The following is a 16,121-nucleotide window of genomic DNA, read 5'->3' as shown; positions in this document are numbered from 1 at the left end:
AACAATTTAAAAGAATTCATAAAAAGTTTAGTTGAGTAATTTCTTGATTTTATAGAATTTTTATCACTTTTCGTAAGTTTTCTTAAATTTCCAGTTTTCTTTACAAAAAACAGCAAATGCTACAAAAAAATTCAATAATTTTTTTTTGAATTGTTCACAATGTGTTTGTGTGACAATTAGCCACATGTAAAACTATTTTTAGCTTAAAACTCCAAGGTCACATATTTTGGATCCTATACATTTTGTATTGAAGTGGTTTTTAGAAAATTGGTTGGAGCCAAGGTGAAAGTTTCTTCAATTCATGTTAAAATTTTGCACAGGGTGTTTTTGTAATATTTCAAAAACACAATCCAGAAAATCAAAAGCAGCTGTAAAAATAACCACCTTACAGTACCTACTTGAAATTTAAATGCTGTGAAATAAAGTCTCTAATTATACTTTAAAAAAAAATTATAGTTGAAAGTGTAGTGATTTGATTTGATTTTTTTTTGATTTGAACTCTACTATTATCAGCCGTACTTAATCACAAAGTGTGGGAAAATCATGAAGTCATAAATCCCCAAGCTGCAAATGTTCATGCTACAAACAAAAAAGTTGCACCAAGAACCCAAACATGTAATGCCACAAAAATGTTCTAATGGGTGGTCTATCATGTGTTAAGCACTAAGTTTTGATCTTCAACGTTCAACTTGGAGAGTTTTTAGAAGTTTGGACCCCTACCTCACTGGGCTATACTTTTTAAATTTTACACTAAACTAAAGTAAAGAATGTAAGTCTTGCTAAACTTTTTGTTAAAAAGAAGGTAATTGAACAATCAAGATATTATTTAGGATAACTTGCTAAATTGTTTTACTAAGAAATAAATTAAGTCTCAAACTTCTTTTCAGAATGCAGTATGAGTTCACTTACATTATAAGTTAAAAAACAATCAATTTTGTCATTTCCCAAACTTTTTTTCATAAGGCCTCCTTTGAAGAAATTAAAAAATAGTGTTTGCTCCAATAAATTTTCTCTAACTATTACCCTACAAGGTTGCCAAATACAATTGGAATCCTGAAAAAACCAGGAATTCTGAAAAAAAAACTGTAATTTGATAATTCAGACATAAAAAAATCTGGAAAAACATGGAATTATGAACATATTTTACACATTTAATAGTCAAATTTTAGTTTGACACAAAAAATATATTGTATAGGTCTAAGTTTAGTTATATGTCATCATCAAATCATTTTAAAATACATTTAAAAAAGCTTTGCAGTACCTTATAAATGTTATTATACTAGTTTTTAAACTTAACTTAAATAAAAATAGACTTCAAAATGTTTACTTTCAAAAACCTGGAAGCAGTTTCTCAAAAACTAGTGGCAACCCTGTGGATTAGATCAGAAGAACAATTCATAAAGACAAAAATATTTTTGTATCTTATAAATTTTTTTTCATCAAAAAACATTTCAAGTAGCTTTACACTATCTTTTTAAGTTGTTATGCAAATTAGATACAGCTTTTTCACCTCAAGTTAAATTTTATACTAAAGTTAACCAAAATTTGTTTTTTAAAAACATGAAAGAAATTCAGAAACCCTAAAAGAAATTAGAAAATATTTAGCAACCCTGTACCCTAAGACTAGCCTTTTTAACCACAAGCTCAACAATATCTAGTTTAAATTCAGATGATGGTCTATGCCCCCTTCTTTGCAGCTTATTGCCCCCTAACTTTTTTAGATGGCTCATTTAAAAATATTCAAGTATATTTTTTTGCTTTTCATTATCAACACCAGAATGTTCAGTTTAAAATTATGACCTCCCAAAGGCCATTTACTAGCCATTCCAACCTTTGGCCCCTTTGCAGCTTGTGGCCTCCAAAGGGGGCATATGACCCACTATTGGAAACTCTTATATTGGAATATAGGTTAGTTTAAAATTATGGTAAATTAATAAAAAAATGTATTACAAACAAAGAAAAGTCTGTAGACTAGTACTAGTTGTTTGACCTTATAGACTTGTTGGTCGTTACAGTTTAATGAGAATGTAGTTTTAAATAATTAGAGTGTTGTTGCATCATAAATAATGAGCATATTGTTTGAAACTTGGTATAAATGTTAAATAGAGGTTGTGAATACTACAAATATGAATTTCATTAATGTATAAGCAGTAATTTTTAAGTTTTATGTATATATCTTAAAATTAAACCATGGTCCAAAAATAAAATTCATTGCAAAAAAATAACTTCATTGTAAGATCATAATTACTGAACATTATAAATACTTATTGATTTGAAATTTGGGTATTTATTATTTAGCTTATATAGGTTATTAATAGTCTGTATATGTTTATAAAATCATAACTTACGTTCAGTTATTTTGGAAGTGGTTTGGATTTTAACTAATTTTTTTTCAGTGATAACATAGTTATCATCATTACCTCAATAATAGACATCAAATTTTGATAATGTTAAATAAAATTCTTTAGTAGTACACTTTGAGTTTAAATGTTGTAAGTGAATTAATTTTGATAAAAAGTGTTTTTTTGACCAGAACTCAACTTTTCAAAGTATGTATTGATGTATGATATTTCTTCATGTGGTATTATAATAACTAGGTGTAGATTTGAAGTAAAAGCTAATCTTTGAAAGATCATATGTAGTTTGCATTCGTCGCTTGTCATTCTACAAACGCCCACAAAATTAAAACTTTTACATTGAAAACTAAGGTTGTTGAAAAATTCCAAAGTGTAAACTCCAAAGCAAGTGTTTATTGCCTTGCAACTAAAAAGAACACCCAAAATCCAACTGCGGGACCACTGCCACCAAGGTGAAACCAAATCAGCTGTTATAACTTCTGTTTCAGACTTATAAAACACTCAAATCAGAAAGTGCTAATTCATTGTTTGAAATGAAACTGATTTATAAATCATTGCACTAAACCTTAGCTAGTATATGGCCTTGAAATTTTGTTTGAAGGTGTTAAGTTTTTATTTCACCTATTTTATTTTCAACACATTCTTATTTCCAATTAGGATAATAGAGCACTATTTGAAACTTATCTAAAATTTCCTCTCAAAAGTATTTGTGGTCACACTTGCTGCTACTGTGCAGTAAAGATGTTTTCTTTATATATTTCTTCATTCTCTTTATATTAAAATAAGTTTTTACTTAATATCTAAACTTATACATATCTTTTAAATTTAAATTTAAACATAAACTTATTTTTTTGGGTATTGCGGTGAAAACTACTGCTAGATACTTTAATTTGTTAATTTTCATTAATGTTATTTATTTAAGTCATTTAGTTTTACTTACACAGCCTACCAAAAAATAATTCAATAAAATGACAAAAAAAGACATTTTCTGTTTTAAATTGCAATTTGGTCAACAAAAATCTAGTCAAGTTGTTAAGAAAAATAGATATAACATTTTTCAAATATTTAATTATGTTATGTTTAGATAAATAATTATTTCAATTAAAAATAAGGTGACAAAAATAACATTTTTGTTTAGTATGCATGATCATTTTTCAGTATGGAAAACTATAAAGTTTTAATTAATTTAGAGACATGCTGCAAGTTGTTACACAATATTGGCCGTGCCCTCGGGTCATATTTAGCTTTTATTGATATAATTTAATAATAGCTGTATTTCAATAAGAATTAGTCAAAATACAAATGAAAGTTTCTAGATTTTAAAGTTTTAACTTGATCTGAATATTTTTAATACCAGTAAAAACAAAAAAAAATTCAATATGTAGTAACATGCTTCATAAGTAAATTATTAAAGTTAAATGTTTCATCTTGGCTGTTTTCTTTTTATATAATTTCCTGGTACATTTAAAATGTTTTTGCTTGAAAGTTATAACTTTAATCAAATGGAAAGTCAAAATAAAGTAGTTAAATAAATGAGTATACTAATTATGGCATGAAATTTTATTAAAACTGATAAAACATATGAAATAAAAAGCTCTTAAACTTTAAAATCAAGTACCTTTAAATGAATCAAGTCAGTTAAATTATTTATGACAAGTATTTAGTTCTTTTGTTTCAATTGTCAATGAACTTAAATTATATTTTTACTATCATTTGTTTTTTTTTTTAATAATTTTGTTTATTTAAAAATTTTTAAGCCTTTTAGTACATTACAATAAAAAAACTAATTAATACCTACTGGTAAAGTTTAACCCTTATAATTGGTTTGATTAAAGTTTTAATTAAATTTCAAAAAAAAGAAGAAACAGTTTAAGCAAATGCTTTAGTGTTTCAAATCATGAGTAGTTTACTTTGTGTTCAGTATATAAAAGTTATACAAACTCTGATAATAAACAAACTAAAGGCAACCTTACAAATTATCAATGTTCACTTTAGACTTTGTTACTTTACTGCGTTGACCTATTGATCTCATAAATTTAACACTTTGTGAATTTAATTCAAGTATAAATAAGTCGCATAGCAGTAATTGAAACATGTTACAACCGTTTTTCACACCCACATCCCGGTAACTTATTTTTTACTTTTCAGAATCATTTTAAATACTTTCAAGTTATGACGTAACAATGCTGGACTGCATAAAAAAGAGCTGCTGCCCGTCGGAGGCGGACAAGGACAGCCGGATAATCGAGGAGAGGCTGAGGAGGGAGAAGCAGAGGCGGAAAAACCTGCTCAAGCTGCTCATGCTGGGTTGGTTTGCGTGTTGTTGATAAGAAGCTGGGTTGCCACACACTCAGGGAATTTTCAAATTAAAGAAAATATCAGGGAAGTTCAGGGAGACTCAGGGAATTTTGATGTTTTTTTATAAACTCAGGAAAACTCAGGGCAGTTTTGATTTTTTCTAAAAGATTCAGGGAAAATTTTTCTAGACCTAGGATTAAATTTACTTAATCCAGTTTCAATATTTTGTTCAAAAAATTAGTTTCATTAATATTAAAGTGTTTATTTAGAAATTTTTTAGCCTTGCGGTTAGATCTTTAATATTCTTACAATTAACATTGTAGTTTTTAATTAATTTTTAATAATTTTTTTTTAGTTTTTAAGGACTTGAAAAAATCTCAAGGAAACTCAGGGAAGTTTCTGGTCACTCAGGGAAGATTTTTTGACTCAAAGAGTGGCAATCCTGTTGTTGATAAGAAGCTGGTAGAAATACAAGACACGTTCAAAATCCACCCAGTCAAATTCCAGAACTGCTTATCAATCCTTACCAATCGAGGGTAAGGGTTAGGGGTGACATTGGTAGTGAAAAATAAATAAAAAACTGCAAAAACTATCTAAAATTAATTAATAAACAAATAAAAAAAGAGTGGATATTGATAGTGTACCAAAAAATACAAGTAGTACCACATTATATTTAAAATATTGTTTGTCCTCTTTACCTAGTTGACATTAATTGTTTTTCCTCAATAATAAACCTATTTAGTGTTTCAAATAGTAAGAATCCAACTTTATTTATTGGTGAATTAATGTGTTTGTTTAAAATTTATCAACATTTTTATTTAAAACAAACTTTTTTATCTTTGCTAAATAAATGGTTTACTTTATCTGTTTTAATTACCCAGTTTTTTAGATTCTAAACAGCATATTAATGAATAAAAACTAAATGCACCATAGTTTTTTTTTTAATGTAGATGCTTTTATTGAAGCTACTATTTGGCTAAACTGCTTTATTGTTTATGTCCTTAGCTAGGTCAAAACATTATTAAAATAAAAATTACAATTTCTCTCAAATGAAAGCCCATAGGTGTTTACTGTAAGTTGCTTTTTATTTTTAAAAATGCTGTAGACTTCAAAACTTGAAAAAACTGTTCAAGGCATACATGTAAATAAAAACCTTGTTAAGTTAAGATTGTTAAGAAGTTTATTTTTAAGTTGCTTGTTTCATTGTTAAATGCAGTGGCTTTTAGGCTTTAAAAAACGTGTGCAGTGCATAGGGTTTTTGATGTATAGAAAAAATTGTAATATAATTTATTAAGCTACTACAATAAAGCTTTAAAATTCTACGTTGTCTCAAAAAAGAATGATATTATGTAAAGCATTTAAAAAAATAAGTTTAAGAGAATTATGTTAGAATACAAACCTGTTAATTTTCACATGTACTGTTTTGCAAGTTTTCGTGCAGAGTTAACTAACTTACTTTATTTTTTTGTATTAAACAGTTACAAATTGATCAAATGGTTCTGTAAGTAAAACTTTAATTAATTAATTTATAGTTGAGCATAAATCAGTACAGTAAAATAGATGTGTGGTTATTTTTTAAATTGTTTTAGTAAAGGAAAACTTTTAAATATTTATAAGGATCATTCTACTCCAAGACAAAACACTTTTTTCATTATTAAATTAAGCTAGCTATCAGAATCAACATATTCCTATGTCCAAAATATTTATACTACAAGTATATATACTCACAAAATAATTGAAACAACATAGTCAGAGTAAGACTTAATCAAAATACTCAAGCAATAATCACACAAGCAATTAACACAAAATGGGTAGTTAAAACGAGCAGCTGATCAAAACAAACCTGATCATTTAAATATGTTGTTAGTTATTTTTGATCCTCTATCCTATATAAGGACCAAGTTGTTATTCGAGTTTTCTTGAAAAAAAAATTAATATCTATAGTTTTAAATTTTAACTTTCCTTCTTTAAAATTTACTACCTTTTTGTTTGTCCTTAACTACTTTTTAGTTGTTGAGTAAATTATGTGTGCAAATTTTTGTAAAAAAGTTGTTTAGCGTCTAGTACATATTAGAATTTTAAGTTCTGATTACAATAAATTTTTGTGATAATCTAAAACTGTAATGATTACTTTTTGTTGACCAAAAAAAAGTTAAAAGTTTTTAGAGTCTGTAAAAAAAGCTTTTTTTTAAGCTTTCTGCTGCTTGGGTGTTTTATGTTTTGATATTATGTAATGATGTTTATGTTAATTTTGTGAAAAAGTTTAGCTAATATTATATTTATATATATACTGAACTTGTCTGTTTTCTGAATGAGTAACTTTTTTTATGACATTAATTTTGTGCATGATACATTGTACATAATTATAATTGTGTTTTTTACTGTTATTATTTGTATATAAAAAAGTATTTTTTTACTAGTTATGGTGTGCACACTTTTAGGGTACTCAGAATATTTCAAAGTTTTTAAAAATCTCAGTATAACTTAGTACAACTCAGGATATTTTGAGCAATTTTTCTAACTCAGGCTGACTCAGGACAATTTAAAACTTAAAAAAATCTTGACAGATTTTTTTTAGACCTTGAATGAGATTTAGTTGATTTAGTTTCAATATTATGTTATTTAATAGAAAAAATTTTGTATAAGAACTTGACTTTAATTAATTTTAAATTGCTTATTTATTTTTTTTATAGCTGTGCAGCTAGCTCTTATATACTCTAAGAAGTTACACAATTTAGTTAAAAATAATAAAGTTTTTAAAGCTTTAATTAAGTTACAAAAAATCAAATTGGAACTGTTTTCTGTTATATACGAAATTACAACCAAGGTTACATGAAAGCTATAAGGGGGGGGGGGGGGGTAAAACACTTTTTTTTTTAAATTAACTTTGTCTTTTGTATGAAAACTTTAAGTACAAACTACAAGCCAGTTTTCATAAAATTCAAAAATATCATTTAACTTTTGAGATATTTTATTTGTTGTAAAAAGTTTCTGGTACAATTTTCTAGGAAATTTTATAAATCACTAAAACTCTATCTCTTCGTTCATTTTTTAAGCAGTATTCTTCAAATTTTCAGGAAATGTTCTTATATTAAAAGAAAAAAAATACTTATGAATAATAATTAAAAAAAAATAAAAATTTTATGTACAAAACTAAAATGTTTTTTTTTTTAATGTTTTCGAAAGTCCGAAGTAACGTTTTTTTGGTTATTGTGTAAAGATTAAACTGTAATAGTTTGAAGAAGATTGCTTAAAAAATGTAGGATGAGATAGAACTTAAATAAAATAGTCTTTTTTTGCTGTTTTAGTTTTCCCTTCCCATAGGGAATCTATTATGCGGCCCGACTTTGACTGGTCATATCTCAAAAAATAATTTGAATTTTTTAAAACAATAAAAAGCATCTTGAAGCTTAGAAAAATCTCTTTAAAATAAGATCAACTTGTAAAAAACATGGCCTACCCCCCATATCTTTAAGTTATCCATAGATTAAAAAAATCTCAATTGATTTAAACTTCAAATGTTGGATCTTCAAAAATAGTATTTTTCATGATTTAGTAAAAATTAAGTGTAAAATTGCATACATAGCTTTTCCTTTTGTTATGTGGAAGAAAAATTACTATGAGGTATAACTAGTTTGTGCCAGGGGAAAATTTTTTTTTAAGGATTTTAAAACTCCGCATGACTCAGGAGAGTTTTTTGACTCAAAAAGTGGCCCTTTTGACCCTGATGAGTACTATTGTTCAGACTGAGCAGTGTAGGTGGAGTTTCTTTCTAAGCTTCCAAGTTTCAAATGAAAATGACTTGAGTAAAATAAGTTAATAAACTTCAACAAGAATTTCAATTCTCGCACACCATTCCGACCTTTCCAAGCTAACTTTGGTCGGTTTGTAATTTCTAAAAAGCATTGTGTTCGCTCTACTTTTTGTTGAATTTTCTTCCACGTTTCACACCCTGCAAACAACATTTGAAAATAAATTGATATTCTAAAATAAACATTTGTTTTGTAAAATATAAAACAACAAAGTTATTACTAATATAGGGGTGTAAGTCTAAGTTTGATCATATAGAATTTATAGAAATGCAGACAGGTAAGTAATAAGGTAACAAATTAGAATTGCACAAGGGGACAAAATTGCACGAGTTACAGTTTTGTACGGAGGGTCATTTTTGCACAAGAGTAAAAAGAACTAAACATATATTAAAAAGAGCTAAAAAAAAAAAGTTACTGATCAAGGGTAAGGGTTAGGGCTAACAGTCATAGTAAAAAAAAATAACAAAAAAAAATTAAAAATTGTTATTAATAAAAAAAAAAGTTATTGACCAAGGGTCAAGGTCAGGGGTAACAGTGATAGTATAACAAAAAAAATTAAATTAGTGAAAAAATAAAAACAAATAAAAATTTTATTCTGTGCAACATTGTCTGCTCATCCTAATTGACCCTTAGAGCAAAATTTCACTATGACTAGCGATTTAGTGCCATTGTTCAAAAGTGCATTTGTGAAAAAGCATCTTCGTGCAAATTTGACACCTAACATATTAATAAAGTAGTATATGAACACACAAGTTTTTTATACTTCAAACATTTTAAATATTAGAAGGTTGTTTTTATTAATTCAGCACAACACAACCCAGTATGTCGTAAAAATTTTTGTTTTTCTAGAATCAGTTTTTAAAATTTTTATTTGCAAAACATGGCGTTACAATGTTGAACTGCATAAAAATGAGCTGCTGTCGCTCTGAAGAGGACAAGCAGAAGAAAAAAGTTCACGATTTGCTGCAAAAGTGGTTGAGAGAAGAAAAAAACAAGCAGAAGAACACGCTCAAATTACTCATGCTGGGTTTGTTTGCGTTGATTGTAACAGTGTTTTCTCTAAAAACATTTCTTAGCTCACAGCTTAGGGATGAGAAGTAAAGCGCCCGCGGGCTGGACCTAATCTGCCAACAAGAATATCTGGCTTGTAAACATCTCCTACACATAAACATTATTAAAGTGACACTTGTTTTGAAAAGAGCTTTTAGTTTGTTTTCAGGAATTATAATTGTTTTATTTATTTTTTAACTTGAAGTGCTTTCTGATTATCATAAAAACTGTTTAACAAAATTACCCAGCCTGAATTTTTTTTTTTTTGTGGTAAATCTGGCCTGTCAACTGTTAGAGTTTCCCACTTGTACTCTTATAGATGCATGTGAACTTCTGTTATGAAAGTCAAAGATTTTTAGAAGCTTTGTAGGAGACATGGTTGCCATCCACTCAGGCCAACTCGGCCCAGCTGGAAACTTTTGTGAATCGCAGGACAACCAAGGCTGGTTGTAACTTTTAAAATATTTTTAATAAGTATTTTGATAAGCTCAGACAGATTTAAGCTTTTTTTTACCTCAAAATTTGGCAACCCTGAACTGAGTTTCCTAGTGTCTCAAAAAATCATTCCAATATCTAAAAGGCATGATCTACATGATGATTCTATGTTTTTAATTTAAAATCCAAGATTTTTATATAGGCCATGTCTCATAAGTAATAATAATTTACAGGATAGTCCGACTAATGTATTTTCTGACAAAAAAAATATATTCAAACAATAGTTGATTATTTTTAGAATTTGGAACGTTGTGTACCCATCCCTAATTAAAAGTTATTATTAAATCTTAGTAAGAATTGGTTGTTAATACTGCAAGTAGTAGTTTACAAACTTTATATAAATTAAGGGCAGGGGGGAAACCACTTTTTTCAAGATTTGATCTTATTTTATATAGTTTTTACTAAGCTACAAAAACTAAAAATACTTTTTGAGATAAAGCCGGTCAAAGTTGGAGGCAACAATAGGTTCCTTATTTAAGGCGCAAACTAAAACGGCAAAAATAGACTATTTTACTATAAATCTATCTTCTTATAAATTTTTTAAAATAACTACCTCACAATTTCAGGAAGTGTTCCTTGATATATTCTTAAAAATCTGTCGGAAGAAATTTTAAAAAAATTAAAAAAATAAAAGTTTGTATAAAAAACAAACAAAAAAACAGTTTTATTTTGTTATAAAACTTTTGTTTTTTAACTTTTTAAAATTTTGTTTTGATATATTTTTCTAAATATTGCAAGGAACATTTCCTGAAAGTTTGAGGTAGTTATCTTAAAAAACGTAGGAGGAGATAAATTTTTAGTGATTTCTAGTTATTCTCTGTTTTAGTTTGTGCCTCCCAATATATTTTAAAAATTATTTTAAATTTTTCAAATCTGTAAAAAACATCTTGTTTCTTAGAAAAAACTATAAAAAATAAGATAAAATTGTCAAAAAAGTATTTACTTTCTATAGCATAGAATAAATAGTAGAAAAAAAATTAAGTTATATGTTTTATAATTTACAAAAGAGTTTTCTAACTTTGCAACTAAAAGTTAAAATTCTCAAAAATGCAGTTTTTTCTAAGAAAAGTAGTCTACCTAAAAATTCATAAGATGTTAGAGCATTTAACAAAACTTTCTATTAGTGTAAATGTGATAAACCTTATGTTGTTGAAGAAACAAAAAGAAAATAATAGTTTTCTTGAAACTCCTTGTTTAAATAAACAATTTTTTTTTAAGAAGAATATGCATGTATTTACTTTTCTGCATGATTATTTACATTGTTCATTCATAGTTATAAAACTTTGTTCACTATTTATTTTTTTAATTTAAGGGATATATTTTAAAATAAATAATTAGTATGTAAAAAAAAGTGTAAGTTAAGTTTAGCTTTAAATTTCTATTTTATAAGTAGTGCAATGCTATTGCTTATTTATTGATGGCATAAGTATATCTCAGCATTGCTAAATATAAGTACCAGTTGTTTAATAGGTGAAAATAGTATCAATTAAAGATGAAATTAACTAGAATTCGTTAAAAGAATTAGCAATGTAATCTCTGCTTACTTCAAGTAACTCTAATTACTTTAAAAGATTAAAAAGGCCATGAGTTCACTTCATTTTTTATTAATATTTTTACTGTGTTTTGCGCACTCTGCAGCTTCACATTTAAAAATCCTTGTCTTTTGAAATATTTTGATTTAAACTTATTTATTCATTTATAAAATCAGCACTTTTGCAGCTGTAGAATGTGCAGTGTCATCATTCTGTGTGTTATGTTGCTAAAAAGTGGCAACTTACTATACTTTAAATTTAGCTTGATTTAACACAAGTTATTAAAGTAGTATTTTTTATTTATTTTGACTTGTTAAAGTTTAAATCTAGATTTTGTTTTGATTACAAGCTATTTATGAAGTATAAGCTATTTGAATTTTTTGTTAAAATTAAAGTTGATTATTTTTAGGTTCGCTGTGAGATAGGAATCTCTGAAATAGTCTATAGGGCCCTTGTGCTTTTATATAAGCCCTCTGTTTATTTATTTAAGAGAAAAATTATAGTCTGTCAAATCTATTACTTTTTCTGCTGATAAAAAATTGAAAATTTAATAGATTAATTTTATCACTACTTTACTGTTAGTATTCAGTTAAAACATAAATAACTTTGTTACTTAGTTAAAAATTTCTTTTGTTAATTTTTAGTTAATAAATAAATTAATATTGATGCTTAAAGTAGTATTAATGGTTGTCAGATTTTATTTTTATAAAACACTTTAAGAAGTTGATCTATGTATTTATAAAGAAATGACAAGTTTTTTGGTACATGTAAAATCCTTAAACCTCAAAAAATAAAAGTCACGATTTTATTTGTTAGTTGTTTATATCCCATCACTATAAATAACAAATATGTATTCAAGAACAGTAAGTTGACAGATTAAAGTGAGTTTTACTTCAATACTTAAAAGTAAAGCATTTGAAAACTTTACTTAAACAACTTACTATTTTTGAGAGTACATTATAAAATAACAAACAAAAATTTAATTAAAATAAACAAAGGCTTCAACAAAGAACTTTTTTTAGTACTTAATTGTTGAAAGTTATAGTATTAATTTCTTGTTTGGATAAATTTGAATAATATAAAGAAAAAGCTATAAATTTAATACAATAACTTTGTTTTTTGAACTTGAAAAACTAATGCTCATATATAGTATTGGTTACAAGTAGGTTTCAGGTGAATTTTTTTTTTAAAGTTTTATAATTTAAATATCAAAGTGTCTGTTCTAATGAGCTTATGTTACAAAAATTTAAATAGGTTTACTCTTGTAATTTCACTGTATTTTAAAAGTTTTATTGTGAGTTTAACACCAATAGTATGCTTGTGAGACAAAGTACATATCAGTTGTAGCAGGTAAGTAGATATTTACAGTGAAAGCAATTCAGAAGGACGCAAATTTTTTGTTTTACATATTTACTTATAACTCAGAGAAAACCTTTGGTTTCAATAATGTTTGTTTTCAGTCGTTTGTCAGTTTTATCAATATTAAAAAATATTTCTATAAGTTAATAATTTTTTTAACTCTTTCTCTTTCATCAACATTTTTTTACAATTACATCTTGATAATTACTAACAACTATATACTTTAGTTAATTGTTTATTAAGCTCTTAAACACTTTTGCTGAGGCCAACTGATGTTTTACTTTACATGCTTTAAAATAAATTTCAGAACTTGCTTCAAACATTAACTTTCACTTACAACTTATCTTCATTTTTATAACATCTTGAAATGAATACATTAACCTTACACTTGCTCGCTTGCAGAAACTTGTAAAATTTTAATTAAAAAAAAAACTCCCCTCAATGAAACTGTGAACGATGCTGGGACGGCTGCAAGAGTGCTGCCTCTCCGAGGAGGAGCTGGAGAAGAGGCGGCTGAACAAGAGGATCAACGAGGAGCTGAACCGGGAGAAGAGGCAGGGCAAGAACCAGCTGAAGCTCCTCCTGCTCGGTCCGTGCTTGCTTTTCGTTCTTTGGTTTGTGGTTGCCAAAAAACCTGGAGTTTGACAGCTTAGAATAAAAAGTACCTTGAATTTTGAACAAAAATCACTAGAAAACCTGGAATCTGAGAAAATTTGTAAAAAACCTTGAATTTTGAACAAAAATCACTAGAAAACCTGGAATCTGAGAAAATTTGTAAAAAAAACCTTGAATTTTAAACAAAAATCACTAAAAAACCTGGAATTTGAAAACAGAATTTGGGAAAATTTGTAAAAAACCTTGAATTTTGAACAAAAATCACTAAAAAACCTGGAATTTGGGAACAGAATTTGGGAAAATTTGTAAAAAACCTTGAATTTTGAACAAAAATTACTAGAAAACCTGGAATCTGAGAAAATTTGTAAAAAAACCTTGAATTTTAAACAAAAATCACTAAAAAACCTGGAATTTGACAATTAAAATAAAAAGTACCTTGAATTTTGAACAAAAATCACTAGAAAACCTGGAATCTAAAAAAAATTGTAAAAAACCTTGAATTTTGAACAAAAATCACTAGAAAGTCTTAAAAAACCCAGAACTTGGCAACCATGTTGATTTCATCAGGGTTGCCACGCGCTGCTCAAGCCAACTCAGGTCAGTATAAAGTTTTGGAGAGAGTCTCAGGAAAAGTTGAAGCACCCTTGCTCAATTCATGCTTGGTTCTGTAAATTACAGGGTCGCATTGCTATTGAGGTTGTATGCAAGCCAACTCAAAGTTGTTTAAAGTTTTGGTAAAACCATAATAACTTTGGCTCGGTTGATTTTTTTAAGCAAAGCTCAAGCTAGTTTGATATTTTCTTAGTTTTATTCTGTTTTTTTTTCATAAATTTGAAATATTTTTTTTGTATTTAAATTTTCTAATAATTTTTTTTAAGTATCAGAGCTTGAGTAGACAAAAATGGCTTCAACTTTTTACTTTTAATACTTTTTCTCACTTCACCATTAACTCAGGCTGACTCAGGTTATTTTGACGGCTGGTTTTTGCTTCAAAGAATGGCAACCCTGTTTCATGTTACTTTTACTTCTCACTAACTGCGTTTGAATTCATACTTAATTAACAATAAAAATATCAAAACGGGAGCCTGAATCACCTCTGCTTTGTGCATTTTTTAACAATAAAATAACTAAAATCATTAATTTTTTTCTTGAGTCATTCATCCTATTAATTTGTCTTAATTTCAAAGTTTTTATGTTTTTCTTGAAAGTACAAACCTTATATTTGCTTAAACTCTGCTTTGTAAAGATTGTCTTTACTTACAACTTTAACACTAATTACACTTTGGTACTTCATTCAAAACCCAAGACATGCTTTACATTGAGAAACAATCATGCTTACTAATAAATTTTATAAATAAAAAAAAAAACAGAGAAAAGGCCACATGAGGTTTATTACTTGGTGTGCGCTCATGCAGTTTATGCTTATGACTCATTCTTACTCAGCAGCACCGTTGCCACAAATAATATTTTTGTAATTCCAGCTTTGTAAATTACAGCTTGGATAGTCATGCAGCTAGTTGTAGTGAATTCAGTGCGAGAAAGTTGTAAGATGACTGGATGTAGCAAGTAACCGACGCGGTTTATAAAATCAAAATCATAGTTGTCTGAATGTTAGGTGTTTCTAAAAATGTGCATTGTGCCTCTGTACACAAAAGAGTATATATAACAATGCCATGTTGCATTGTACTACAAAATAGATATTAGTTCATCACGGCATAAGTACAAAATAACAATACATATGTGAGGTGTAGTACAGTTAAATAAACCCCAAACTGTACAGTCGTGCTGAAGAGTAATGTTTCAATTGTCAGAACATGATTTGAAGTACATTTTATGATCAGTGCCTCAACTGTAAGGTATCAGACTGGTAGTGACCAAAATTTGTTAAATTTTCCAAGCATAACGCGTTATCATAAAAGCGTACATCTTGTGAGCCAAAAACATGTGGTTCATCATAGTTGTGCTAAATAGTTCAAATATTTTGTTCAGTTTTTATTTGTTTAGACCAGGGGTCGGCAAACTGCGGCTCGCGGGCCAAATGTGGCTCTTTGTGTCAAAATCTGCCGCCCGCGAGCTCCTTTTCAGCAAAAAATATACATTTTAAAAATAATAAAAATTATGTTTTAGTAATAAAAACTTACATTTAGGCTCTTAATTCAATAAATACTAATTAGTTAAGGTCTATTATTGCTTAATGTGTTAAATTTTTGATCTTAAATAGTATTCTTTTAATTTTTACTAGAATGGTTTTAGACAAATGCGGCCCTAAAAGGTTTTTTTTTTTTAAATAGTGCGGCCCGCGAGCAAATTTTTCTAAGAAAATTGGCCCTTGAGTCACATAAGGCTGCCGACCCCTGGTTTAGACCATGTGGATCATCATAATTTCGCTAAATAGTTCAAATATTTTGTAAAGTTTTTATTTGTTTTGACTAACAGCAGCTGATAAATATGAACATAATTTAAACAAAAAGCTTGGCCAACTGTTTTTCATAAAACAGTATAAAGTAGTTTGATTTACTAAAAAGAAAACAAAACTATTTGGTAAATTAAAGAAAGAAAAACTTTGTCAAACAGAAGCCTGAAACATTTGCTAATTGATCTTC

General features: G+C 27.6%; 1 protein-coding gene across 3 annotated transcripts in view; it reads left to right on the top strand.

Annotated features, from left to right (window-relative positions):
- The first annotated feature begins 4,509 nt into the window (after window positions 1-4,509).
- LOC145849762 (guanine nucleotide-binding protein subunit alpha-14-like) overlaps window positions 4,510-16,121 on the top strand; it is a 42,592-nt gene continuing 30,980 nt past the window's right edge. The window contains exon 1 of one of the 3 annotated variants that reach the window (XM_082954814.1): window positions 4,510-4,664. In XM_082954814.1, the coding sequence (XP_082810940.1) occupies window positions 4,541-4,664 (124 nt within the window). In that variant the 5' untranslated portion in view covers window positions 4,510-4,540. Of the gene's footprint in view, window positions 4,665-9,329; window positions 9,495-13,359; window positions 13,493-16,121 lie in introns of those variants that run through there. The other 2 variants (XM_082954812.1, XM_082954813.1) reach the window with 2 other exon arrangements.

This window comes from Thalia democratica, chromosome 2 (assembly GCF_965202585.1).
Source record: "Thalia democratica chromosome 2, ktThaDemo2.hap1.1, whole genome shotgun sequence".
In the NCBI taxonomy this organism is placed as follows: Eukaryota; Metazoa; Chordata; class Thaliacea; order Salpida; family Salpidae; genus Thalia; species Thalia democratica.
The sequence above is the reverse complement of the archived record's forward strand: the minus strand, read 5'-3'. Positions and strand labels throughout refer to the sequence as shown.